The sequence below is a fragment of the Centrocercus urophasianus genome, unplaced genomic scaffold, assembly GCF_019232065.1.
Source record: "Centrocercus urophasianus isolate 14NV4802_14NV808 unplaced genomic scaffold, USGS_Curo_1.0 seq_14, whole genome shotgun sequence".
Taxonomy (NCBI): Eukaryota; Metazoa; Chordata; class Aves; order Galliformes; family Phasianidae; genus Centrocercus; species Centrocercus urophasianus.
This window is the reverse complement of record NW_024884586.1, coordinates 46,061,401-46,086,927: the sequence shown is the minus strand read 5'-3', so window position 1 is coordinate 46,086,927 and position 25,527 is coordinate 46,061,401. Positions and strand designations below refer to the sequence as shown.

Here is a 25,527-nt window from a genome sequence, read left to right as displayed (position 1 = left end):
ATGGCGCAAATACCGCGCAAAACTTCTCCCTCTCGTCGCGTGTGATGGAGGGGCCGCTGCCCCGGGTTGATTTGGTGTCTGAGGGATTGAGCTTCATATATTTATTACTGAAAATGACAGTGGGAATCACCGCTGCTGTGCTTCCTTCGTAGGGGGTTTCATGCAGCTTCACACATTTGTTGCACTTCCCTCCATGGTGTCACGTTTTTCAGATCATATCTGGTTTCCCCTTGATATTTTGTTGCTCGTTGGAATGGTGATTTTTAATTGGGCCAAATCTGAAGCCTTTAGGGCAAATACTGCCCCAGTAGCAACAGATACAGGACTGCTTCCAGAGGTGCCTGTGGGACGGCGAGTGCTCCATGCAGTGCTCTCTGCTCGTCCCACTGTGCCCACAAATATTCCTTTTTCCAGCATTCCATGCCTTATTTCTCTTACTTACACACAAAGCTCACTGGGCTTGGGGCCATCTTCCCACATCTGTAGCCAGACTGCAGTTTAATGGTGCTCCAATCCCACTGCCCCTGTCAGTACTACTCGCTGCTTTTCTTCCCTCAGGTTAGCAGTGGAAGCTCAAGGTTCTGTGCTCCACTCCTGTGTTATGTGACATATTTATTAACCTGTGTACCGAGTGAGGGGCTGTTTGCAGACAGCAGGTTATTTATTTAAATGATTAATTATTTACATGTTATCTAGGTTGACCCTGGCCCAAAGATGGCTTTGAGGAGCTCCAGAGAAACCGGAGCCAAAACCATGGGAGCAATGATGAGGAATGAGATTTTACTATAAAAAACAGTCAATGGGGCTCCAGGGGTACAAAGTGCCATGGCCCACACCAGGATGTCATCATAGCTATTGTGATGTCATTGCAGCTATTGTGATGTCACCATGGCTATTGTGATGTCATAACTGTTATGATGGCGTCATCATGGCTATCAGAACAGGGGTGAATGTCAATAAAGTGGATGTTAGGGAGGGTTATTTATATGCATACGTACATTTGATTGCTACATTTGTAGCTTGTGGCATTTTCAAATCTGTAATCAAGTCTTTTGCTGCTGTTGCCCATCAGGAGCTGAGCTCCTTGGACAAGATGATCTTCATGGTTTGTTCCAACTGTAATGATTTGATGATTCCTTGGGTGAACACAGAAGTGATGGCACCTCTGGAAATGGCCTCCAATTGATGGCACTCTGTGGGTTGAGGCTCCCGCAAGAGCGGCAGATGGCCCTTTGGGTGGAAAAGCCAAATGCCTGCCACAGAGCCCCGTGAATGTGTCCAGTAGCCCTGCAGGTAGCAGAAGCTCCAGGAAATGCCATTGCTCAGCTCAAGAGGACTTGGAGAGGCTCGAGGAGGGTGGGGAAAGGGCCTGGGAAAACTCTGAGAGGGAAAAAAAACCCACGAAAATAAAACCAAACCCTAAGCGTTAGTGTTCTACAGTTAGTGTTCGTAAGTGTTCTATGCTTCGTGATTAAAAGTGGTGGTGGACGCGCGACGTTCCCTGCATCAGCGTGAAGCTGCAAGGAGGAAAGGCGTCAGCGAGTGGAATTTCGACTAAAAAGAAATAGCGTATCACGCGACGCGGCAGGGGGTTCGTTATTTACGGTCCCTCGCGGCGCGCAAGGCAGCCGTCACACCGGGGGGCCGCGAAGCCGCGCACGGGCAGCCCCGGCTGCAGCCCCCACCCCCGCAGGAGGCTCCGCTCCGCGCCGGGGGTTTCCCGAAGGAGCGAGGGGGAGGACGGAGGGCCGGGCCCGAGGCGCGTAGGGAGGGGGCGCGGGCCGCCCCTGCCCCGGCGCCGCCGCCTCCGCGGCGCGATGGGAGGAGAGGGGAGCGCGGCAGGGAGCCGCCCGCCGGGCCCGGCATTGGCGCGGCGCAGCAGCGCTGGCAGCGGCGGGGCCGGGAGCCGCCGGCCGCCGAGGGGAGGGGTCCGGCTCCGTGCGGTCGCGGCGGAGCCGGCGCTGCGGCAGCAGCAGGCGCGGCGGGGCGGAAGTCCTTTGTTGCAGCGGCAGCGGCGCAGCGGCGGGAGCGGCGCGGGCAGCTCTCCCCCTCGCCTCGCCTCGCTCCGCGGTAAGTGGGGCCGTGCGGCCCTCCGCCGGAGGGGTCCAGCGCGGCGCGGCGCGGGGGGAGCGGGCGGCAGCTCCGCCGCCGGCGGGAGGTGGGAAGTGCCGAGCGGCTCCGGCCGCGGCGTGGCCCGACCCGGCCCGGCCCGCCATAGTGGCGCTGCCAGGTAGGGGCTCTCGGCCGGCCCTCGGCCGCCGCCGTGACCTTGCGCCCGGCAGGAGGGGACGGGCCGAGGCGAGCCGAGCCAAGCCGAATCGGGCCGGGCCGAGCCGAGCCGCGAGGCGCCGAGCTCCACCTGTGGGGCAGCGCGGCGCAGCGCGGAGGGGCCCTGCGGAAGCGGCGCAGGGCGGCGGATGCTACGCGGGGCGGGGGGTGCGGGGGCGAGAAGGGCACGGCGGCCGTACTTCTGCGCTTGGCGTTACGTTAAAGCGCCGTGCTCGCAGCTCTCTCCGGCGCTCCGTGTTCTGCTGGGATTTTTTTGTTCCTTTTTTTTTTCTTTCTTTTTTTTTTTTAAGTGAAAAGTTGAGTTGCGGCAGTTTCACGCAGAGCGGAGCCGCAGTCCGCTGGGAACGCGCCGCCCCATCCCGCCCCATCCCACCTCGCCGGTAGCGGCCCGCGATGCGCTCGGGGGTCGGCAGAGCGCGAAAGGCAGCGGTGCCGAAGGGCTCCTTCCTCAGCGCGCCCCGCACGGAGAGGAGGCGAACAGAGGAGAGGAAGCGGTGCTGCGGGGTTGGGCCCGCGTTCCTGTGCCGCTGTGCTGTGGGAGTTGGTGTAACTCCGATCCTCGACACGTCGGCGGTGGCGGCACGGCCCTGGGCTGAATGCCGGCTTCTGCCGCTGCGTGATTTCCCCGCGCTACGGCATCGCGCGGCACGGCGCAGACTGCAGAGCCACCCGGGGCTGGAGCAGCGCCGTGTTCCGTAGGCATTTAATTACATTAAACAAACATTCCTTTAATTAAAGGTGTTTGTTTAACATTCCTCGCTGCAGCTCTTGGAAAAACCCGCACGGCCCTCGCGAGCTGGGCTGATTTCACCAAATTAGAAACCGAAGCTCTCCCAGAGCAAAGCCAAGGCCGTATGGGTGCGGAGCAGTGAGCCGTGGCTGTGGCACACGTGGGGCCTGAGCAGCACGTCGCCTTGGTTGCACGCTGCTGGTGACTTGCTTGGTGTTTGTATGGATGGGGCTGCAGCAGGGGTTGGGGAGTGGAGCTGTGGTTTGGTGCTGCATGGGAAGCTTGGCAGGGTGCTGGAAAGCCCCTTTTCCCAGGATTGGGCTGTGTGGGGCAGGACTGTGAGCTGAGCAGATGTTTTAGCTCTGCTGGCACACGTGCTCAGTTTTGTCACGGGCACAGGAGTTGGCAGTAATTACGATAAGAGTATGCATAGCGTACTCATAGCGCATGCATAGCATGGCATACTCTCCACAGCTTCCTCTGGGCTTTTAGGCGCTTTCTTACTTGAGTGCATGAGGTTAAGTGCTTTATTCACATATGTCCATTGCTAGCAGAAGCACTGAAAAAGTCCAGGATCCTTTGAAGGTACTTATCTGCTGCGTGAGAAAAAAGCTGCTCGAATCTGAAATGATGAAAGTTTCTTGGTAGAAACCATAGTGCCCCATTCCTGCAGAGGCTGCAGGTGGCCCTCTCTGCACCTCTCTCAGACCTCCACTGCAGAACCCGCTGCGTGTTTCTCAAGAAACTTTGCCCTGTGGTTGCCCCACAGTTGCTTTCTCTGCCCTGCTGCTGTCTGGGCACAGTGAGCACCACGCACCGAGCTCTGCTGCAGACACAGCTGACACGATTTGCATGAAGACCATTTATAGCTTCAAACTGGTCTGGTAATTCTGTTTTTGTTTGCCTTGGGTCATAGCAAAGCTCTGTAGAGTTAACCAGCAGTTGCATTTTCTGTATGAAACCCACTTCATTTGAAGAAGACCTTAGCAGTTTGGGCTTTTTTATGTGCCACAAGTGAATTTCAAAGCCTTTGGGGACCAGAAAGTGTCAACATGTAGTCTGACCCGTGTGTCACAAGGCATTTCATTCGTGTGTCTCCAATGCCTGGTTGTGCCGGCACGCAGCCTGAATCAGCCAGGGGTGCTTGTCTGGAAGGCACTTATGGTTATCTGAGGGTCTTGGGAGAGGGCGAACACCAAGATGCCTCCTGAAGCTAACTGGGCAAGTCAGAGTCCAGGTGAAGGCTCATCAGCCAGCAGTGAGGCTTAAATCTGGTGTCAGAATGTTCTTCTACCAGTCTTTCAGACGTATCATTACCGTGTTGCTTCACCACCTTTTACAGCTGTAAAGTGTCAGATAAACAGTGTCTGTGACTTTATAGAACAGTCCCTGGTGGATAGCAAGTTACTTAAAACACTGCATACAGCTCTCTGCAATACTTGGTACTCCATAGGCATTACCTATGGAGTAGGTGAAGTTGGTTGAGATGATAACTTCTAGGGCTTCAGTTCAAACTGTTTTCCTAACTTAGCTGCTCATGCTTTCCTGTCTTCTTATTCATCTTTTGAGGTGAGTGCTTACTAAGACTGTGTGATGCCTTTTAACTAGTTATCAGTGTCTGTCAGTGGAAACCTGTTAAAGTGTGAAGGCTGTTTCTTATTTGTGAACTCAGGTGCTGTGTCCGTGGGGAGCTCTGTGAACTGATGTGGGAGTGAATTGCTCCTTGCCTTTCCCTGGTTCAGACCTAGCCCAGGTAGCAGCTGAAGCTTGTTTTTGTACATTGGCAACAAGGCATTTAACATCAGTTGATTCAGCTATCAGAATGTGTATGCTGATGAATATCTGCATCATGGCAGGCAGATTCACAGCTCGTTTGCCTGAAGGCAGCTAATGGAAGGACTCTGGGAGGAGGATAAATTATAGCCGGTCCTTCCTCATCCAAGTAATGGAGCCTAATTAGACTTTCCCTGGCAGTACATGGAATTCTCCTCACTTTTAATTCATGATTGTGGATCTTGCACTTGCAATGCAAGCTGCATCTTACCCATACCTGCTGTTGCAATGAACGGTGCTCACCTGTCCTCGTTTTTTTGCCTTTTTTTACAAAGTTTGTGTAAATTGAGTGCCTTCTTGGACTGTGCAGTACTATGGCAATCTCAGTGGCTTCTTCCTGTTAATGTCTAGATAAAACTTGTTGCCTGTCAGCAACTCTGTAGTCAGCATACCAGCTGAACGCCCAGATTTCTCAGGCAGCATGCAGAGCTTGGATGTGTGATGTGGGATTTTTTTCATGAGCATCTTTATGCTGTCATTTAGGAATCCAGATTATCTGGTGTAGAATCTGGTCCTATGAAGGCAAAGTAATTCTTTAGGGAGGAGAGCTCTTGGGAGCCTGCATCAGCCTGAGATGTGGTGTGAGAATAGGATGGGGAATTTGCTTTCTGCTGCCCAAGCAGCCCATTTCTTTGGATAACTGGGCGTTGGTTCCTTGAGGTTTTTCCATCTCATTTTCTATTAACACCAAATTCTCCACTCATTTATAATACTTTTGTCCAGCTTGCTCTTGGTTTCTGAAGAAAAGCAGCCAGCAACTAAGCGTGTAAGCAGTCTGTTTTTGCCTGCTCAGCAGTGGAAATGCTGGGTTTTGAAAACCACCTACTAATTTTAGGAGCCGAGAGGCTCCTGAATCTTGAACCTTGTGGTACTTCTTTTTTAAAGACAGAGAAGTTAGTAAAAGAATTTCAGCAGTCTCTTAAAGGTTTAACAGGGGAAAGCTTGAAGACTTCTAAAATTTTCTGAAATGTTTGAAAACTAGAAATCTGAAGGGAAAAAAGAAAAGTATTGAGTTATAGTAAGAGCCTTTTCTTTCTGGTCCTTGGCTTCTAAACAACACGCTTGGTTTGTGTAGTAGCGTAGCTTAGCTTGGTGATAATATCTGAGTAGTAATTGTACCTGAGTGCTGATTCAAAAGAAAAACACAGTGGCGTGTAGGCAGCTTGAATCCAAGCTTTGCCACGTAAAAATAAACACGTAGCCTCCACGTACATTCTGTGCTGCTTAGAGTTTGAGGAACAGACTGAAATTACCTGACTAAAGCATCTACACTCCTCTGTTTCGTATCAGATGCTTTTCTAGTGCTTTCTTTTTCAGACCACCTCTGCATCATTCAGTGCTGTTCACAGCATGGCCCATTGCTGTGCTCACTGCACTAATTGGTTGCTGCTGAGGACGGGGTGATGTAGGTGCCTGGTGGACCTCCTTGTGATGACTGTGTGCTTCATAAATGCAGTGTGCTAGTCAGGCGAGTGGTCACATTTCTTCTCTTTCTGAAATAGGAAGCTGAGTTAGAGAGAATCAAATACACATTTGGGTGGACAAATTCATGTGTAGAGCTTGAATTTTCCAAGAAGACCAATGCTTAATACACACAGTGAGTAGCACCCGTTTGTATGAGGTACTGCTGATGGCTTCCCTGCATGAAGATGCTGGACACGTGAAAAAGTACAAGCCAAAAAAACTCAAAGGTTAACATGACTTGTCCTGGTACTGAGAGTGGTGGGGTGCTGTTTTCCAAGCAGTGCTCTTTCTTGTGAGATTTTCCCCCTCTTCTCCTTGCCTTACCCACCTCACCTCCTCCAAACCCTGTGCCAAATGAGCAGAGATCTCATGTTGTGCATGAAGAGCACTGCTGCATGGATCCACCCCTTGGACAGATCCACAAGGTGAGCCCAGTAAAGAAAGGAGCCTTTGGTAAGAGGAGGGCTGGAAGGTTACGGTGTGTACATGAAAAGCTGTTGAATGACTGCTGCACTGGAATTTAGCTTAATTAATGTCTTGTGTATGCGCTTAACTTTGAAACCTTTGGTTTCTTTTGAAAAGGGCATTTTTGTTATAATGACTGTTTTCTTTCCAAAGAAGATCTCAAAAATAGTTTGCAATGTTGAACCACCCACATGGGTGACAAATGTAAATCTCTGACATTTTAGCAATTAAAAATAACAAAATAATGGTAAAGGAACATTTTCTGAGAGCTCGCTCCTGATGGGAGGACATTTTTCAACAAATCTGTGATATTTGCTAATAGCAAAGAACGGCAGAATTCAAAGTTCAGTTCCAGCTCTGAGTGGGTGCGTGCTGTGGTAGTTTTCTACCTGTTGCTCAGCAAAAGCATGTGTGTGTATCTGTGCTTATTCGTATGTGTGTATAAAATATTCTTCCCTTCTGCCCTAGCACTTTGGTTCTTCCCAGTCCCTTGCTCAGGTGGTTTCCCTCCCCCGTGTAGATCCTAACTGCACCATCTTGTCTGCCCACGGCTGTTCCTGATCCCAGAGCCTTCCTCTCAGCTCACCCTGTCCCTCCTTGCACTCCCTGAACTCTTCTCTCACCTTCCTCTTACGCTTTCTAATCTGCACTCAGTTTCACTAAGCCCACTCCTTGCTGGGAGTCAGTCAGAGCCAAGTGTTGCTCCTTCCTGGCCGCCAGGGATGCTGGAACGCAGCAGCACATCCTGTTGCAGTGAGCCCTGTCTGTGAGTGGAGATGGCATGCAGCAGCCAAAAGGGTTTTCATGCTGGATGGGATGGCTTGGACGGGCCCCTGTACACAAAGGAGCTGCATGAGGGTGAATTTATTCTCAGCAAGGCTATGATCTGAGACTTTAGTAACACACAGCAGTCTGAAGTGTAAACACATCTATAATTTCTACCTTCTTCCCCTCCTTCTGTTTAAGCTTGGCCAAATTCAGGCAGCTTTTTGTGTGGTGACCAAGAACATCTCTAACACATGCCTCTTTCTCCCATATGAAATCTGATTAACATTTATATCTGATTAATGTTTATACATCAAGGGAGGTGGGAGGCAAGTGGGTGAGGCCAGGCTCTTCTTGGTGGTGCAAGGGCAGGGCAAGGAGTAATTTCCCAAAACTTGAATGTAGAAAGTTCTGTTCTAATGTGTGGGAGAGCTTTACAGTAAGAAGGTGACAGAGCACTGGAATAGGTTGCCCAGAGAGGTTGTGGAGTCTCCTATGGAGATATTCAAGACATGGCTGGACACCTATTGTGTGACCTACTGTCGGGTACCTGCTTTAGCAGCAGGGTTGGACTCATTGATCTCTTGAGCTTTCTTCCAACCCCTGTGATTCCGTGATGCGTCTCTCCAAAGATTTTGCAAGAGAAAGTTCTTTGAATTTTAAAGAAAGAACAGTAATTTAGCTGTACAAAAGCTTTTTCTTCACCTCATTTTTGAAACTGCTTTAACTGATCTTTTTTTCTGGAAAAAAAAAAAGCAAGTCTGAAGCACGTAATTCACAAGGAAACTTTTGCCTTTGCTGGTTGAAGTTTGTCAGTGTTTTAAATAGACCAACGCAGGCGCTTGTAGTGGGAAGTGTTGGCAGCTGTAAATATATGGTTACACATGGCAGGTTAATACAGCATACAGAGGAAGGCTGCCAGAACTTTCATTAACATAGATAACTTCAAACGCTCTCTATTTTAATACCTGCTTGTAGTACTACTGCGATGGAGGCTGTGTACACATCTGAACACCTTGCTGGCCTGACCAAGCTCACTCATGCTCGGGCTGGTTCTTTACAAAGAGCAGTAGGAGAAAGGTGGGTTATTTTTGCATATCAGGGCTCAAGTGCTGAAAGAGTTCTGTCATAAGAGGAAATAAGTTTCACTTTTTTCAAAGAAGAAGGAAACTTAGAGAAAGTGTGTTTGTGCACCTCACTGCAGTGACTGCCAGATCTTTCCCACAATTTTGGAATGCCCCTTTGCAGGTGTGTGCAGATATTTGTGACCTTGCGTTGCTGTTTTGCGTTGGAAGGCATGATAGAATACTTTCAGTATGCAGAAAATAAAAATGAAAGTGTAAGCTTGTTGCTTTGTGAGGACAAGAAGGTTAACATAAGCTGTCCTGATTTTTTCCTCTAGCAGTCCTAAGCCTTTTCTTGTCCTGATGGAAGTTCACACTGAGAAGCCAATGGTATCTTAGACTGAGTCTTCTCCCGTTTCTTGTTGATTTTCAGTCTTTGAGTGGAGGTTGAAATCAGTTCTTTGTAATTATGCAGTTGCTGGTCTTAATTCTTGATGAACTATACTGAATTGCATTCAAGTATCTGATTAATTACCTGAAATACAAAGCACCTTAGCACTTGGAAGAATATGAAGTGCCCTTTAGGTATTACTTGATGTTGAAAAGTTTGTTATTTTTCTAAGAAACATCTGAAGTTACCCAGAAATTAGGATAGTTGTCAAATTTCTGTAGAAAACACATGAAGCTGTTTCAGAGATTCTTCTGTTTTTATAGTCACCCTTTTGTGAGTTAGTGAGAAAGCCATTGAGTAGATGTTATGTAACAAGCTGCATTTCTGCAATGGACATCCCTGAGCAAAACTGGACAGAGAATTGTGATGTGCTTACCTGGAGTTCTGGGGCTGTAGAAAAAAGTTGGGTGGAGAGGAACAGGTGTACGGCTGTCACCCAGGTGGTAATCATCAATATAAATCCAAATCTCAAGATCCACATTGCCACATAAGGTCTTCTGTTGATAGTGGTCCTTATGAATGGCTGTAGTGTTGGCAGTAGGGAATATTGCTGGGTGATGATGAGCATTTCCTCATCTAAAGGGCTTGAATGCATTTTTTTCCATGACAGTCATTTGTGGAATGAAGGAGAACAGTGACTAATGTTAGGTCTGCTACTTAACAGCCCAGGCAACACCTCTGATTTGTGAATTCAGTGCTTATTGTGGAATACGATTTCTCGTTTTCCAGTCTCTAGGAGCTAGGTGTGAGCTGGCAGGGAGGTGAAGCATTTTTGTGTATATTTTGTTTAAATTTTGGCCAGTTGAAAGAACAGTGACAAATCAACCCGTGCATTTCATGGAGACATAAAATGCAGTTTATACATGCTGTTTGCTAGCCTGTATTTTATGTGTACAAATCTCTTACTGTTGTTCCTATTGCTTGCAGTAACCTTTCAAAGTGTGAAGGATGCTCCTTACTGCTTTAGGTCTTTCTTTTCAGTTTGGGCATTCTTTACCCTTTTTTTGTTTCGTTTGTTTTCTCAAACCACTCTGTCCTGCTTCCTGTTTATTTAGCACACATTGTGTGTCAATAAAGGTTTTCCAAAGCGAGCAGAATAGCTTTACTTGGTTGCAATTTATCTTCTGTAAATTGAATGGACGCCTCCTGTATACAGTGTATTTTTTCTGGATGTTTTTCTTAACAGAAAGTAGCACATTTTCTTCCTCCTTCCTGTTCAGCACAAGTTAGTCCTTTCATGTGTAACACCTTCCAGCACTTTGCTTCAGGTGTTTGCAGTTCTTCACCGAGGCTTCTTCTCTCAATGCTGCCATCTTTGACGTGCTGGCCTTTAGTTCTTCATTAGTTTTTCTTTTCTGGTCCAGTCTCCAATCTAAGTGTTTTGCTTTTCTTAAATGAAAGAGTGGTTTTAAGAGGAGCTGGAGGCATGGTGTGCAACACTTCCTGCTTCTGTGCTGCCCGTGATGCACAGCGAGCCTGGTGACCGTCTGCAGCAGGCTTGTGTGGGACACGCTGTGCCCCGTGCTTCTGAGAATGCACCTGAGTTCCACAGCTCCTGGTTTGCCAGGTGTCTTGCAGATAAGCTTGAGAAGATTCCCCGAGTGCCCTAAAGAGCAAACAGCGTGTAGGTATAGCCTGTGTGGATACTTCACCGATGTCTCTTCTGAATTTCCTTTAGTGGGGAGGGAAAGACCAGTTTGAGCCTGGCCTTGTTGCCAGTAATTTGTTGCATCATAGGTCCTTTGGTCTGGCAGGTGAAAAAGGCAAGCTGAAACTCAGTGGTGGTTTCTTACAGTCAGCTTACCTTGTAGAGCTGCTGTCCCGGGGCTGTCTTGCAGAAGTTTGCCCTGTGAAGCTTTTGAAGTTCTGCATCCAGAATTCCTATCTGGAAAATCTTGGCTGTAGGACTTTGAGATATATTTGCTAATTTATATTCGAGCAGTGTTGCTGTAACTGATGTTGTGGTTGCTATGTTTATTAGTTTACTGGTCTTGTAAGTCTAGTGGTGAGAACATGGGATTATGGATGTTTTCACTGGCATCAACAGTAGTTGCCAGCAAAGATGTCCAGACGGGAAATCGTACCACAAACAGTGTGAGAATAGGAAGAGATCTAGAGAGGAAAAAGACGGCGGTTCCTCTCTGCACTTAAATGTATTCCACTTTCTGTGCTTACAGTTCTAACAGATGTCATCTGCTTTTTGCAGGGCTGTAATTGAAGTACAAGATGGCAAGAACCAGCCACAGCAACTACGTCCTTCAGCAGCTAAACAACCAAAGAGAGTGGGGCTTTTTGTGTGACTGCTGCATTGCTATCGATGATATTTATTTCCAAGCACATAAAGCAGTCCTTGCTGCATGCAGCTCCTATTTTAGAATGTTTTTTATGAACCATCAACACACTACAGCCCAGCTGAATCTAAGCAACATGAAGATTAGCGCTGAATGCTTTGATCTTATTTTACAGTTCATGTATTTAGGAAAAATTATGACCGCCCCTGCCAATTTTGAGCAATTTAAAGTGGCCATGAACTATTTACAGCTCTATAACGTACCTGAGTGTCTGGAAGATATACAGGATACAGACTCATCTAGTTTAAAATGCTCTTCTTCTGCTTCCAGCACCCAGAACAGTAAAATGATATTTGGTGTGCGAATGTACGAAGACACGCTTGCTCGAAATGGCAGCGAAACAAACAGGTGGGGCATGGAGCCGCCAAGTTCGACAGTAAATACATCCCATAACAAAGAGCCCGATGAAGAAGCTTTGCAGCTCAGCAGTTTCCCCGAACAACTGTTTGATGTCTGCAAAAAAAGCACCACGTCCAAATACTCTCACACAAAAGAGCGTGTGTCTCACTCACGCCGCTTCGGAAGAAGCTTCACCTGCGACAGCTGCGGGTTCAGTTTTAGCTGTGAAAAGTTACTGGATGAGCACGTGTTATCGTGCACCAACAGGCATTCGTACCAAAGTGCCAGATACTACGGTGCCGAAAAAATAGACTTTAATGAAAAGGACTCTGCTTCTAAAATAATCTCTACGCAAACAGAAAAATACAAAGGGGATTCCAGCCAAGTTGTCGATGAGTCGTCTTCTCCCGTGTCCAACATTACAAGCAGGAAAAGCAGCACGGTGGCATCCGAAACATCAGGTGAAGAAGGAAGTCGAGCCTCTGAGAGGAAGAGGATTGTCATCAAGATGGAACCGGAGGACAGTCCTGCAGACGAGCTGAAAGATTATAATATTATCAAGGTGACAGATAAGGACTGCAATGAGTCTTCTGATAACGATGACCTAGATGACGAGCAGGAAGAGCCACTTTACAGGTACTATGTTGAGGAAGAGATGAGAGAGAAGAGAAATGCTCGGAAGACTTTAAAACCCCGTTTATCCATGGATGAGGATGAAAGGAGGTGTTTAAAGAGTCCGCGGCACCTTAACAGGAAAGCTCCCTCCATCCAGGAAGATGTGGAGAACGCTCCCTGTGAACTTTGTGGGCTAACAATCACCGAGGAGGATTTGTCCTCTCATTATTTATCCAAACACATAGAAAATATATGTGCCTGTGGCAAGTGTGGTCAAATACTGGTCAAGGGCAAGCAGTTACAGGATCATGCACAGACCTGTGGAGAACCCCAGGACCTGACCATGAATGGTATCAGGAATTCCGAGGAAAAAATGGACTTGGAAGAAAACCCCGAGGAGCAGTCGGAAATAAGGGACATGATGTTTGCAGACATGCTGGAAGACTTCAGGGACAGTCATTTCCAAATGAACAGCCTTCAAAAAAAACAGTTATATAAGCATTCTGCCTGTCCTTTCCGATGTCCTAATTGCGGGCAGCGTTTTGAAACTGAAAACCTAGTGGTTGAACATATGTCCAACTGCCTGGAGCAAGATCTGTTCAAGAATTCCATGATGGAAGAGAATGAAAGAGATCACAGACGTAAGCATTTCTGCAATCTTTGTGGGAAAGGATTTTATCAGCGTTGTCACTTGAGGGAACACTATACTGTTCATACCAAGGAAAAACAGTTTGTTTGTCAGACATGTGGGAAGCAGTTCTTAAGAGAGCGCCAGTTGCGGCTCCACAATGATATGCACAAAGGAATGGCCAGGTATGTCTGTTCCATTTGTGATCAAGGAAACTTCAGAAAACATGACCATGTACGGCATATGATATCTCACTTATCAGCTGGAGAGACTATATGCCAGGTCTGCTTTCAGATATTCCCAAATAATGAGCAACTGGAGCAGCACATGGATGTTCATCTGTATACATGTGGAGTATGTGGAGCAAAATTTAATTTGAGAAAAGATATGAGATCTCATTATAATGCCAAGCATTTGAAAAGAACATAAGCATAATCATACTGTTAAAGCATTAAGTTGGCAGCAGAGAGAACACCAAAGGCATACAGTATAGTAGACAAAAATTAAAAAGAAAAAAAATTGAAAACAAGTCTTTTTTATTATTTTTTTTAAGACCCTCTTAATCATAGGTGTCTAGGCTCATTAAGTATATAGCTTTGAAAAGCTTCATGTGTTTAATTATTACATTTTCACTGTTTCCTAATATCAGTTTCTGTTCTTAATTTTATTGTTTTACTAAGTAGATATACAAATCATTATTTTTAAACTGTAGATTAAAAGCACAATGTTACCCCTTCACTGACTGCTATTAAACAGTTCTCGGATCCACGTCCGTAAGATGAGTGCTTTAATATTTCCACGTGTTGTTTCTTCATGTGAAAATTTTAGATCACAGCAATTAATACGCAAGAGCATAATTGTTCATAATCCCAAAATTAATTTTCAAAAGGAAAAAAAGCAATGCCAATAAATAATCCTTTGCTGTCTGACTGCTGTAAGGGCAGAACCAGCTGTCCCGATGCTCAGCTTCTTGGCTTTGTTGAAATTTGCATCCCAGTGGTCAGAGCACATAGGCTCAGTGAAACCTTGCAGAATTGGACTGGTGTGCGCAAAGGGAGAGGGAGTTACTGACTGTCATGGTGACTGGGGAGTTTCCAGCAGAGCGGTCGTTGTCCAGACTTGAAATTTTAGCAGAACTGTAATGGGTGCTTCTGCCCTGCGACTGACACTGGCCTTTTGCTGGCAGTCCTTATCCATGTGGGTCTGAATAACCTGCTTATCGTAATACACAAGGAAGGACTTGCTGTGGTGGGCTGCTAGGAGTGCAGAATGACAGTGTGCATTGAAGACTTCATTTCTCAGCTTAGCTGTAAATGGGTGCCTTGTTGCTTTTGTTGGGAAGTCAAAAGTGGGATGGGTGTGTAGATAGTCCCATTGCTTGGGTGGGAGGGGAAGGGGAGTGTGGCTCATGTCAACCTTAGATTTTTTTGTTTCTTGTTTTCATGATACTTTCTGAATGTTCTGTTTTTCAACAAGAATATAACAAGAAAAGACTGCAGAGTTTGTTTAATAAATGTAAAGACATTTAATGCCTTTAACGATTTCTTTCTGATTCTAGTATAGCCCTAATCTGTGTAGCTTGTCTCTTAATTTAACTCTATTTAAAAATACTGCTAAGTACCACCTGACATCAATTCAGTGGGGCAGTTTGGCCTTGGAGACAACAACTGGCTTTGACTCATAGGCACCAGCTGTCTAAATGTTAAGTGTATGGTTTTTAATGGGGGGCAGTAGGATCCTAATATGAAATGGTAGGAGGAACTATTACAAAATAAAAGCTAGTTGTACTTTCTCCCAGCAGATCTCACTTTACCAACCACGGTAGTTATGTGGCCTTCTACTGAGCCATGGAGAAGGAAGTGATTTCAACCAGCTTGTGTGTCAGTGGTGGGGCTGAGAGCAGGAGCCAGGAACTGATCCCTTGTTTCTCAGGAATTAACAGAGTGTTGATCTTCAAAAGACTGTTTAGATAAATTAAAACAGTTCAGAATCTCCTTTATATCTATCTATATCAAACTGAGTACCAGTAGTCTTGTTTTGATTCAGTTTTAAATGTGAATCAGAATTTCTCTTGTCGGTTCAACATGCATTTCCTCTAAGACAAGGGAGTGGGGAAGGCCCCAGCCACGGGGCTGCAGGCCTGAGCTCGCTGCTGGCTCTCAGATGCTGCTTCAGTTGCAGCGTGGGCCTGCAGCATTTTGCTGGAACTGCTCAGTCTTAAGTTTTCTTGAAGGTGCTGAAGTCAGCTGGGTCCCTAACAGCACTGGAATTAAAAGTACTGCTGATGTTAATGCACTCCAGCTCTTGAGTTAATTCCAAGCTTCTCTATTACTAGAATTTTGTTACATACTTCCTATCCCAAGCTGGACTGAAGCTCACTGTGTAAGAGTTCAAAGAATAACCAGGATGGCTTTTGTAGCACTCTCAGTGCTGGATTCAGTGGTAGAAGGTGATTAGAAGGATCCGTAAAGGATTTGACCACCTGCAGCAGTGAAGTAGTTAAGCACTTGCTGTGGTAGAAGGACTGGGGGCTAACACACTGCACACAATTTCTCTGACTTTCAGGTTCTCACTTAAGATATCAGCTATGACTGAACTGGGAAAAGCAGCCAAGAGAAGTGAGGGAGAGCTAGAGGGTGCTGGGGAGTTGACTGAAGAGCCTGATGGTACAGGGTGAGCTGGAGGAGTGGAAAGGCTTGGTGGCAGAAGGGGGAGGGCAAAGGTTGGAAGGGTCTGGCGGAGAGACAGAATCAGAGCTGTGCAAAGGGAAGCAGAGGGGAAAACATCCTAAAGGTAGCACAGAGGGGGAGCCTGGAGGAGTGGATCAAGTCCTGTAGATGCCTGTGAGACCAGAGTGACTTAGCTTGAGCTCTCAACCCCTGTGATTAGCTCACTGTGCCACAAATTAATAGTGCAGATGGTGTTCTTGCACTAGGGGAGCATGGCACAGCAATGAATAGTTAAAGATCTTGTTGAAAAGAAGGAGGTGACTTGTGCGAAGTAAAAGAGCATTCTGGAATACAGGGAAAGTCTAACAGTAATTTAGAAATGCTTCTGGTCAAGAGCCATTCTCTAAGGTGTCTTGGTGTGAACTTGACCCAAAAGTGATTCACCAAAAGAACAACCAAAATAACTTCCTAGCATGAGTAGACCTGTCAACTACAAAAGTTAAATTTAGGAATTGTGAATGGTGGTATTTATGTGAACTATCTAACTTTACAAACACTCTGTAATCCCTTTGTTTTTCAATTATAGGCTGTATTGTAGTATCCGTTCAAGGAAAGCTGCTTGTTCCTACTGAACTTGAATGAATTCTTTTTCCCACTCTTACAGAACAAAAGCAGTGCCTTGTTGTTCGCAGGTTTGCATATCTAGAATAAGGCTCAGAAAGTGCATGGACTGCACTTGAGGAAAGCTTAGAGTGGATCTACTTGTATTTAATCAGAGAAAAACAGAATGACTTAAATAGCCCAACAGGTGATTGGGGAGCGCAGGAGAACAAATCAAAGTTACGAAAGCAAAAACAAGATGCCTTGCTTGCAAATAGATGCAGTAGAGAATGTTTATGGTAATGTGAAAGTATGCAGAGAAGAAGGGGTGGGTGCCAAGCTCTTGAGGACAGAACAGGGCAATGTCGGTGGGGATGTGAAGTGGTGGTGGTTCAGCCCTCCTTCTGTGAGAAAAAGTGTTCTCTGCGGAAACAGAACAAAAGCACATCTGACAAAAAAAACAATTGCAGTTATGATATCCTAGAAGTCTTACTGTTACTTGAAAGATAACGAAGGGGAAGCAAAAACACTTAAGTCAGAATTCTGTTTCCTTTAAGAGATTTGTACTTCTTGGTCATGTTAACGTAGTTCCTTTCTATTCCTTTCCTGCACTGTTTGGAGATTTAGTATATAAGACCCTTGAAAAACTTAAGGATCTTTATGGTTGGACATGCATATGCATTGCATTGGACAAAGCATAGCCAGAAAGAAACAGTGACACTATTTTAAAAGTGTTTTGCTATTTTTATTTTTAGAGGATCTCTCTCTGTTCTGCTTTTTTCCTCATTTTGGCAGTGGTGTCAGTGGCAGCCCTGAGAATTGTTAGTAGCTAACCTAGATATTAGCTTTCAGGATTATTGCAATTTGAAAAGAGAGACTTCACAAAGACCTGAAATGAGCTTTAAAATATAACAAAAGCTGTCAAGCTTCTTCAGTATCAAAGGAGATATCCAAGTGTTTAAGTGTGTGTGTGTATACTTGTAAATACTTATTGGCAACTTGCTAATTCAAAGAATATTTACATTTGTGTATTTGTTGCTGCCAGGTCCATGAAGGAAACTTGATTTGAATAGAATATCACAGAATTCTATGAATTTGTACTTTTACTGGGGGACTATGCTATTTAATATATTCAGTTCATGGAGAAAATAGAATTCAGCATATATTTTTTAATTGAAAGCCTGAAGATTGAAAGTCTGCTGTCCTGGAGAATATATTAAAAAGATATGATTATAAAAGTGACTACTTTGCCTATACTACTGTATTTGAACACACTACTACCAAAACATCAGGTGTATCTCAGCTATTGCTGGGGATGTAAGTTTGTTCCTGATGGTGTCACCTTGAGCTCTGTGGGTTCCTTTCTCCCTGCCACGTTGTTGCAGCTCTTTGTGTGTGCCTTCTCCCTTGTCAAAAGGCACGAGTGGGTTAACAATGTACAGGGTCAAACGACAAACTTTTTGTTTCTCTGGGGGGTTATTTTTTGTCTGGATCGGTTCCCCATTGCAGTTCCCTCTCTATCTCAATAGAAGTGGTGGCACGAGGGGAGAAATGGGTGTCTGAGGGGGGGGGGCTCATTTGCCTACATGAGCTATGTCCGAACTCAAAGCATGGCCTGCAGCTCAGCTTGATGGTCCTTGAGGTCCCTTCCAAGCCATTCTCTGATTCTGAGCTGCTTAACTAAGTCTCTGTCTCCCTCCAGCATCTTTGTGAAAGCTGTATTCCCAATTCCTCCCCTATTTCCCGATAAGGAAAAAAGGCAACCCGGCCTCTCGCATACAGATGAGACACATCTATGCTATCTGCCCTCTTTATGAGAATTGGAAACCTTCCTGCGTTCAACTCACCCCGCAAATATGCTCTGGAGCTTTCTTGGTCTCTCTTGAAATAGACGCCGCAGCGCTGTGTGCTGGGTTCCTGCGGTTGGCCCAAGGCCAGCAATGAGCTGGGCCCCTCGGCCGGCCGAGCGCCGGGACCTGCTCCCACCTCCCTGTGCTCCCTGTGCCCTGCAGCTCCACATGTGCTGCCCGCAGCTGGGCACAGCTCACACTGCCCTCTTGCTCTCCCTTCTCCCACTGTGCACTCTTGTATTTTGTGGTAACGCTGAAAGCTCAGGAGCAAAGGAAAGTTGAGGGGATAGTGGCAGTCTGAGTTACAGATGCTTCCTAATCTGAAAGAGTTAAAAATCGAGTATTCTGACCTCCCTAATTCTCTATTGGTTTGAAGCTTGTCACAGACCTACAAGCTGAAGCATGACTGATGTGACTTTATAAAAGTCTCCTGAAAGCTAGAAGTTGGGGACATGTTTTTAAAAGTGGACATTTTTGTAGTTCTCAGTAGCTATAAACCAGTTTTCTGCATTTTTGTCCAATTTGGAAAAAACTCCTGAACTATTCTTGCATTGCGTTCTTAAGAAATGTTTGTAGGTTGAGGTTTTGAAGGACAAGATGCCAAAAAAACAGGACATCTTAATTGTGCTTTCTACCACTGTTTTACAGAGTTGCTTCTAGGATTCTGGAATTCATTGTGATTTTATTTTTTCATGAAGACAAATCCTAATTTGTAACAACAGGGCAGCAGAGCACATGACTCAGGAGTCAGCTTGCCATGACTATAAATGTTCAGCCTCAAGACAAACAGAGCCCATGTTCCTTTTTGTACACTAAAATGACCACAGCTAGCTTTACAGGAGAGATGCTGTCAGATCATTCTTGGGCCATTTTTGCCCTCAAATATCTTTTTTTTTTTTTTTTTAAATTAACGTCTTTGGTAAACAATATTGTGCTTCATAGTTTTATAGACACTGTTTCTAGTTGCTTTCCCTATACATAGTTGAGTATGTATACTTGAAGTTTCTTAATGTAGGCAGAGGAACATACTTAAATTCTATGATGAGCAAACGGTCAGAGGCCAGGGTTTGACTGCTCTTTTTTCTTCCTTTTTTGTGTAGCTGGCATGCTGCCCCTCATTTCCAGAACCTCGAATTTCAGAAGGGCTCAGTGTCTTTGATTCTCTTGCAAGTCAGAAGATAGCTCTGTTGTGCAGTGCCCCATGTTAATGATCTTGTTCTAAAATATGTATCTGTCTCATGATGGATACAAGTTTAACTTCCACCATTCAGAGAAAACAAACAGATTTAATCTTTTCCTGCGCCTTCTGGCCTGCTAAAACTGTTGTAAATTTTCCTCAGCTATAACCACAGAAACAATGCTGCTTCTAGCATTTCCTGTGTGAGAAAATATTTAGCCCTTCTAGAGCTGTTCAAGAATTTTCCTCTCAACAACTAACTGCTGATGCTGGTATCATGTTCACTCATTCCGTGATTTGTATCGGTGAGATTTTGGGGAGGTGTATATTTTGGAAATGAGACACCCAAGGATAAGTATGCCTTGTGGATCTCCTGACATCCCAAGAATCCTGACAGGGAATGAGAAGGCCTCAAAGGCCTCAAAGGCCTCAAAGTCCTGCAAGTTGTGTGGACAGTAGGAACTATACTGGGGAATCCAGGGCTGTGCAAATCTGTGTTTTCCTAGCCTGTCTGTGAGGCAGCAGAACTATTGCCAACATGAAAAATGCTAGAATCAGTCTTTCTTCATTGCTGTCCCCTTTTCCCCCCGTCACAGGGTTGCTATTTTAAAAAGTCATCCTTTTGGATTTTCTGTTTATACAAAGTGGAAGCATTTAGAGATGAAATCTAGAAGATCTCTCCTTTGGGAGAAGGAAAGATACAGTGGCGCTGTAGGAGGGAATACAGGATAGGATCCCTGGGAACTGATGAAGAAGTTGTCTTAGTATCCTCCCACAGCCCAGGAGGGAGCTCAGATCTCTGAGATGCATTGCTATCAGGCAGATTAAACCTCATTTTTGTACATGTATCTATGCTGCTGTGAAGCACAAGCAGCAGCCGCAGTCTGAGTGCCTGGCAGTATGAGGATAAGCCCCGCGTAACCTGCTTTCAGGCAGGGTTGTGTTTCACTTAAATTCAGCCAGTTTTTGCAGACAAGGTCAATTTTGCTACAGAGACAGAGCTCCTGGTGAACTGTAACTTAAAAACTGAAAAAGATGTCAATTAAGACATAATAAATATCTCAGTAATCATTACTGTTCTTTCTGCTTTCTTTTGCCGTGCAAATGAATAGTTAAATAGTTCAAAGGCAGTTTTCTTTGGAGCATGTTTATTTGATTGAGTTCAGTGTGGCTTAGACTCCAAATAAAAATACTAATTTCAAACAGAGCACTACTATAAAAGTAGAAATAGTCTGTGGCCTTCTAGACCTCACAAACTATGTTGGTTTGTTACACAGAGTCAAAACAAAGATGTCCCTTAAAACACATACACATTAACTCAGTGTCTTTCATACACCACAAGCTTTTATCTCAGATCTGCTTTTCTCCCTAGCTGTTAGAGCTGTGCCAAAATCCCTGAGATCCTGGATGAATTACAGACTACTCAGCAAAAAGCAAATATGGTACGAATGGACCATCCAGCTTAGACTATTAGAGAACAGACTTTGAGAGCTACTGCTCCTATTTACTAAACTTACAGTGCTGCATGCTTTGGATTTTACAGTAAAGCTTGACTTTCCTTCTAGATTCGAGAAAGTAGGGTGAGGAAGAATGCTGTGAATGCTTCTCTTTTCTTGTTTGTTTTTTTTTCTTCCATGTCCTTAGCTGGCTGAATCTTCAGATTTCTAATATGTATGCTAAGCATCAAAGAAGCACTGCTAGTTCATGATGAGATAGGCCAAGTCCAACCACTTAATCTGACAGTCAAACCCATGCAGATGCGAGCAGTACAGGAACTTGGTATCGTGCCAAATCTGGAGAGTTACCTTTGATCTGTCTCCAGATTCCCCTTTATTTGTAAACATCTAGCTAATCACAGACTTCCTCTGACTTTTATGAAGTGGAAGAAACGGCCTCCTTTGTAACATCTATGAAGTGTTTTAGCTTTGCAGATGTTCGTGGTTGGGAGGGATGAGCTCCATCTTGCGGCTAACTTAAAACATGCACATTTCTATTGAAGATGGATCATTTCTGCAGTTCAGCTGAGTTTATTGTGTGAAGAGCATAGAAGCAGATCCTCTGTGCATTCCTAAAACTGCTTCTAATTTTAGGGTAGCCAGAATTTTTTAGAGTCTGGAAGGAGGGCACAACATTTTACCTCTAATCTAGCTCGCTGTGGGCTGCAAGCTATTACCAGTGCCAACAGCACTTTGGTATTCACAGCTCTGTATGTAAACCACACAACCACAGTTGGCACTAATTTACCGTATTTTTGCAGTTTCCATCAGAAAAAAATGTGACTTAATATTCATGGGCAGCTTACCTTTCCACGGTTAGAGGTGGTACCACACAGCATAGTTGCTGCATTTGAGGGAAGCAGTGTGAAGAATCTCAGTCATGCCACGTGAGCTGTGTATGATCTACAAGTAGCAGAAATATTTGACTGTAAAATGCAGGGTAGCATCTAAATAAATACTGATATTAAACATTGATATTAATTAAAGATTGATATTGCCTGGGGGAAAATCCTTTGTTAATTTATAACCAAAAAGATGCGTTTTGTGACCTTAGAGCTAGTCAGGTAAGAGCTACTTTGAGGTAATAGCATCAGTCCAATATATTCCCCTCCAGGATTCAGAGAGTGTATTAGGTGACTGCACTGACAGTTCTTTGAAGCTAGCAGTTTGCCCAAAGGTGTGCCAGGAAGTTCAGCCCTGCGCTGGCCTTCAGGATGCTCCAGCACGTGTATGGGGCTGATAAACCTGGCTTCACTTGCAGCCTGAAAGCCCTTCCTGCTCTGCAGTGCAGATGCAACCATTTGGTCCAATGCTGCTACAGTGCATGTAGAAATATCAAGTGTAAATTAGCCAGCAGTGATGTGAAAGTGGGACAGTCGTATATTTGTGCAATGTGATTTCCATAGCCAGAGAAAGAAGGCAGTGTACCATGAAAAAAAGTCTCAGAGGATTGTCTTTAGAAGTTGCATCCATGTGTTTCCAATGTCTTAACTGTTCCTAATGGATACAAAGCTGCTCATATTTGTCATGTTAGTGTGGTCCAAAGAGACGTGAATCGCAAATGTTTATATCATTTAGCTGCATTATACCAAAAACAATAATTCCAGGGGAGGTAGAGTAAATATATAATAATCACCTCTGAATTTGGCAAGTAAAATCAACAGAAACGAGTGAAGGGGCAAATACGAAGCAGTGAGAAGTATTCCAGAGTGGTGGGTGTTCCAAGCTAGGAGAAGTTCGGGCTGAAGGGAAATAATACTTACGTAATTCTTGAACATCCGCTAAGCCAAGCCGTAAACCACTGCTGGAAAGTTACACATACAGTAGCAAAAATAACCTCGGAGGCTACAGAACTGAAGGCTTTCTTCAACAAGACTTTAGCTGCTTTGAAAATGAAAGGTAAAGGAGGAAGAAACAAATGAAAAGTTTCTGAAACAAGACCAGAACATTGTTTAAGGTTGTGTTTTGCTGGGGTAGAGGTTGAAGGACAGGAACCATAGAGCTTTTAAAGAGTTCTCTTCTGTGGTGGGTGTCCTCAATATAACTGGAGGGGATAGCATTTAGAGCGAAACCACACCACGGTGAGGTGGGAGGGACCACATCTTGCTAGCAAATATAGTACTAGAGTGTGGGCTTCTGACTTTTAATATTTTTCTTGCATTTCTTTTCTGCATGGCAGTAGTGAAATAGGGACTTCTAAGCTTCTGAACAACTGAGAGAACCAGGTTTGAAGAAGACATGAGGAAGAACTGTCGGCAAAAGATTTCATAAAAACTCAGAACCACGTGTGCCAGATCTGAATTGGCACCACCTTTGCTTTTTTGACATACTGCAGCAGTCGCAAAAGACACCAAAGCAGTCATATTAGAACACTCAGTAATTGTTTTGGACTCTTCTCTGTGTTACAAAACTTACTTCCTTGTGACTATTATTTACACCTGTCAAAAACAAATTTGAAGTCTCTTTCATGGAGCAGACAGCCAAAAGAGGCAGATGCCAGGCGTTAAGGGCTGCGCTGAAATGAGCTTGCAGGATCTGCTGTTCATATGCTGCCGTGCTGCTTTTATGAAAAGAGGCTTACTAGAGTTTCTGTCAAAAACTGTTTAGACTTTTTAGCTTTAAAGTTAAAAGTATGTACTTATGAACTAAAATTCATGCTTTTTTCAGACAGTTACAATGCTAAGCTAATGAGCGTTAGAAGAGGGGAAAAATGTTTTAGTCTGGAGTACAAAGTGAAAAAAAAACCTTTAAAACTGAGCACAAAGGGTCTCTGAGGAAGGAAAGGATGGTGAGAAAGATCCAGCTGACCTGACTCCCTTTGCTGCCATGATCATCATATGCAAGCTGAAGAGGACCTTCCCTGGAGCTCAGTGCTTATGTGTGGAGAGTAAAGAAATGGTGCTGTGGATGTGAAAAATTGTGACCAACAAGGAGATGAGTAAACATGCAATAATCTTCACAGGGCACAGTGTGCACCATGTTCTGGATCTGTACCTTGAAAAGGTGGTTTGAAGAAGAGAATCAGGCATTCATGTTCAGATTTGAGTAATTTAGCAACCCAAAATTTTCCACCTAAATTAATGGGAAGCAAACAAGCAAAGAAAACAAAACGATGCAGTAAATGTTCAAAAATAGGGCCAACATGGCTTAAAAAATAGTGATTTCTTTTGCTTCTCCAGACAACTGGAGCAGATTGATTCATGTAAGCAGACTAAACATGCTGATCTATATTCTGCTATAGTTATGCATCTTACTAATTCTACTTATGACTATAAGAGGATGTTTTATTGTTTAGTATAACTGTTATCTCAGTAAGAATCTGTCTGCATTTTTATTTATAATTGGCATTATTATCATTACTGTTGTTACAAAGTATGTAAAACATTGTCTGTATCGCAGCTTGAACAGGACATGTGTCTGTGCTTGCTTTACTCTTTTTGAGTTTATAAAGTTGCTATACAAATGGAAGAAAAGATGTTCAGGTATCTTTGAATGTTGTTCCTTAATCTGATTGCAGAGCCCCAGACCTTTCAGCCTTCAGGTATTTAAGAAGTCAGCGGTATTAACACAAAACATCTCAAAAATAAATACAGGATTTGAAGTCTACAGTACAGGAGTGGAATGCTGACTCTGCTGCCCCAGTGGCAGTGCTAGAGCAATGGGGAGCACAGAGAATGTCCAGAAAATGCAAGATACCACTGGGGACTCCTGAGGGAGAAGGCTCGTTATAGGTGGGAAATGTAATAGAAAATGTGATGTCCTTTCCACAGAGACCAGGAAGCACCCTCACAGCAGGACTACTGCAAAGCAGAGAAGGGAAATACATTTCTAGTATCACCTAAAGATAGGCCTTGAACTATTTAACTTCTTTTTATTTTTTAAGCAGAGGACGTCTAGAACAGGCCCTGACCGTTCTGTAACTTAGCAATTATTTGTAGTCTGTGTAGAGTATTAGTGAAGACATGCCAGGTTAATTTTCATCATCTTTAAAGCTTAATCTATGCCTCGATACAGTATCTTTAATAAAATGTTATTATGAGTCTGCTTATTATTTTTATTTAATTCCATCGTACAGCTGAATTAATAACAGTTCCAGCAACAGGGTGAAGTTCCAGTTACCATCAGCTTCATGTGCTCCTGCATTTTTCCCATTCAGCTAGTAAGAATGACAGTATCGAAAACTGAGATGAGTAAAAATCACATAACACAAGAGAAATTCACAGCACTGCTGTATCAGTTATCTTCAAAAGTCTTCACACTAAGCATCTAACTGAATCAGAAAGATGTATCAAATTATGTCGACCTGTGAGTATGAACTACTGTGCTTTCGTTATGCCGGTTTCCTTGCGTAAGACTTCACATCATTTCCCAGCTTTACAGCTACTGCCAATAGTTACAGTCTGATAAATGCCTTTCACAGCTCTTCCAGCCAAAATTCTTTGTTTTCATTCACCAAGCACCATACCATACCCATGTCCTTTTTATATATTCAAACAAGACAAAGTGGAGTTGGTCTTTAAGTATACTAGAAGATATTAGAAATTGGAATAAGCTTAGCAAGGTGCAGATACGTGTGAAAACATATGATGCAATTTAGTAGGAGCAAGTGGAATTTGGAATTACCAGTAAGTAAAGGAACAGCTGCTTGATTTCCACTGGAAAGAATATATGTCTTATTTTGGATCAAGTTCTGAAAACAACTGCAAGATCGTACCGTTACAAATAAAGATGCAAATTACGA

The 25,527-nt window shown here is 44.4% G+C and overlaps 1 protein-coding gene across 4 annotated transcripts; it reads left to right on the top strand.

Annotated features, from left to right (window-relative positions):
- The first annotated feature begins 1,992 nt into the window (after positions 1-1,992).
- ZBTB1 (zinc finger and BTB domain containing 1) lies at positions 1,993-24,830 on the top strand. Of its 4 annotated transcripts, none has more exons than XM_042813743.1 (3): positions 1,993-2,070; positions 11,268-13,007; positions 22,966-24,830. In XM_042813743.1, the coding sequence occupies exons 2-3, from the start codon at positions 11,288-11,290 to the stop codon at positions 22,974-22,976; spliced, it is 1,731 nt and encodes a 576-aa protein (XP_042669677.1). In that variant the 5' UTR covers positions 1,993-2,070; positions 11,268-11,287; the 3' UTR covers positions 22,977-24,830. The 4 variants fall into 4 exon arrangements, with proteins under 4 accessions (XP_042669677.1, XP_042669676.1, XP_042669673.1 ...); XM_042813742.1 differs by having other exon boundaries at positions 11,268-13,179; XM_042813739.1 differs by lacking the exon at positions 22,966-24,830 and having other exon boundaries at positions 11,268-13,762.
- The last annotated feature ends 697 nt before the right edge of the window (positions 24,831-25,527 follow it).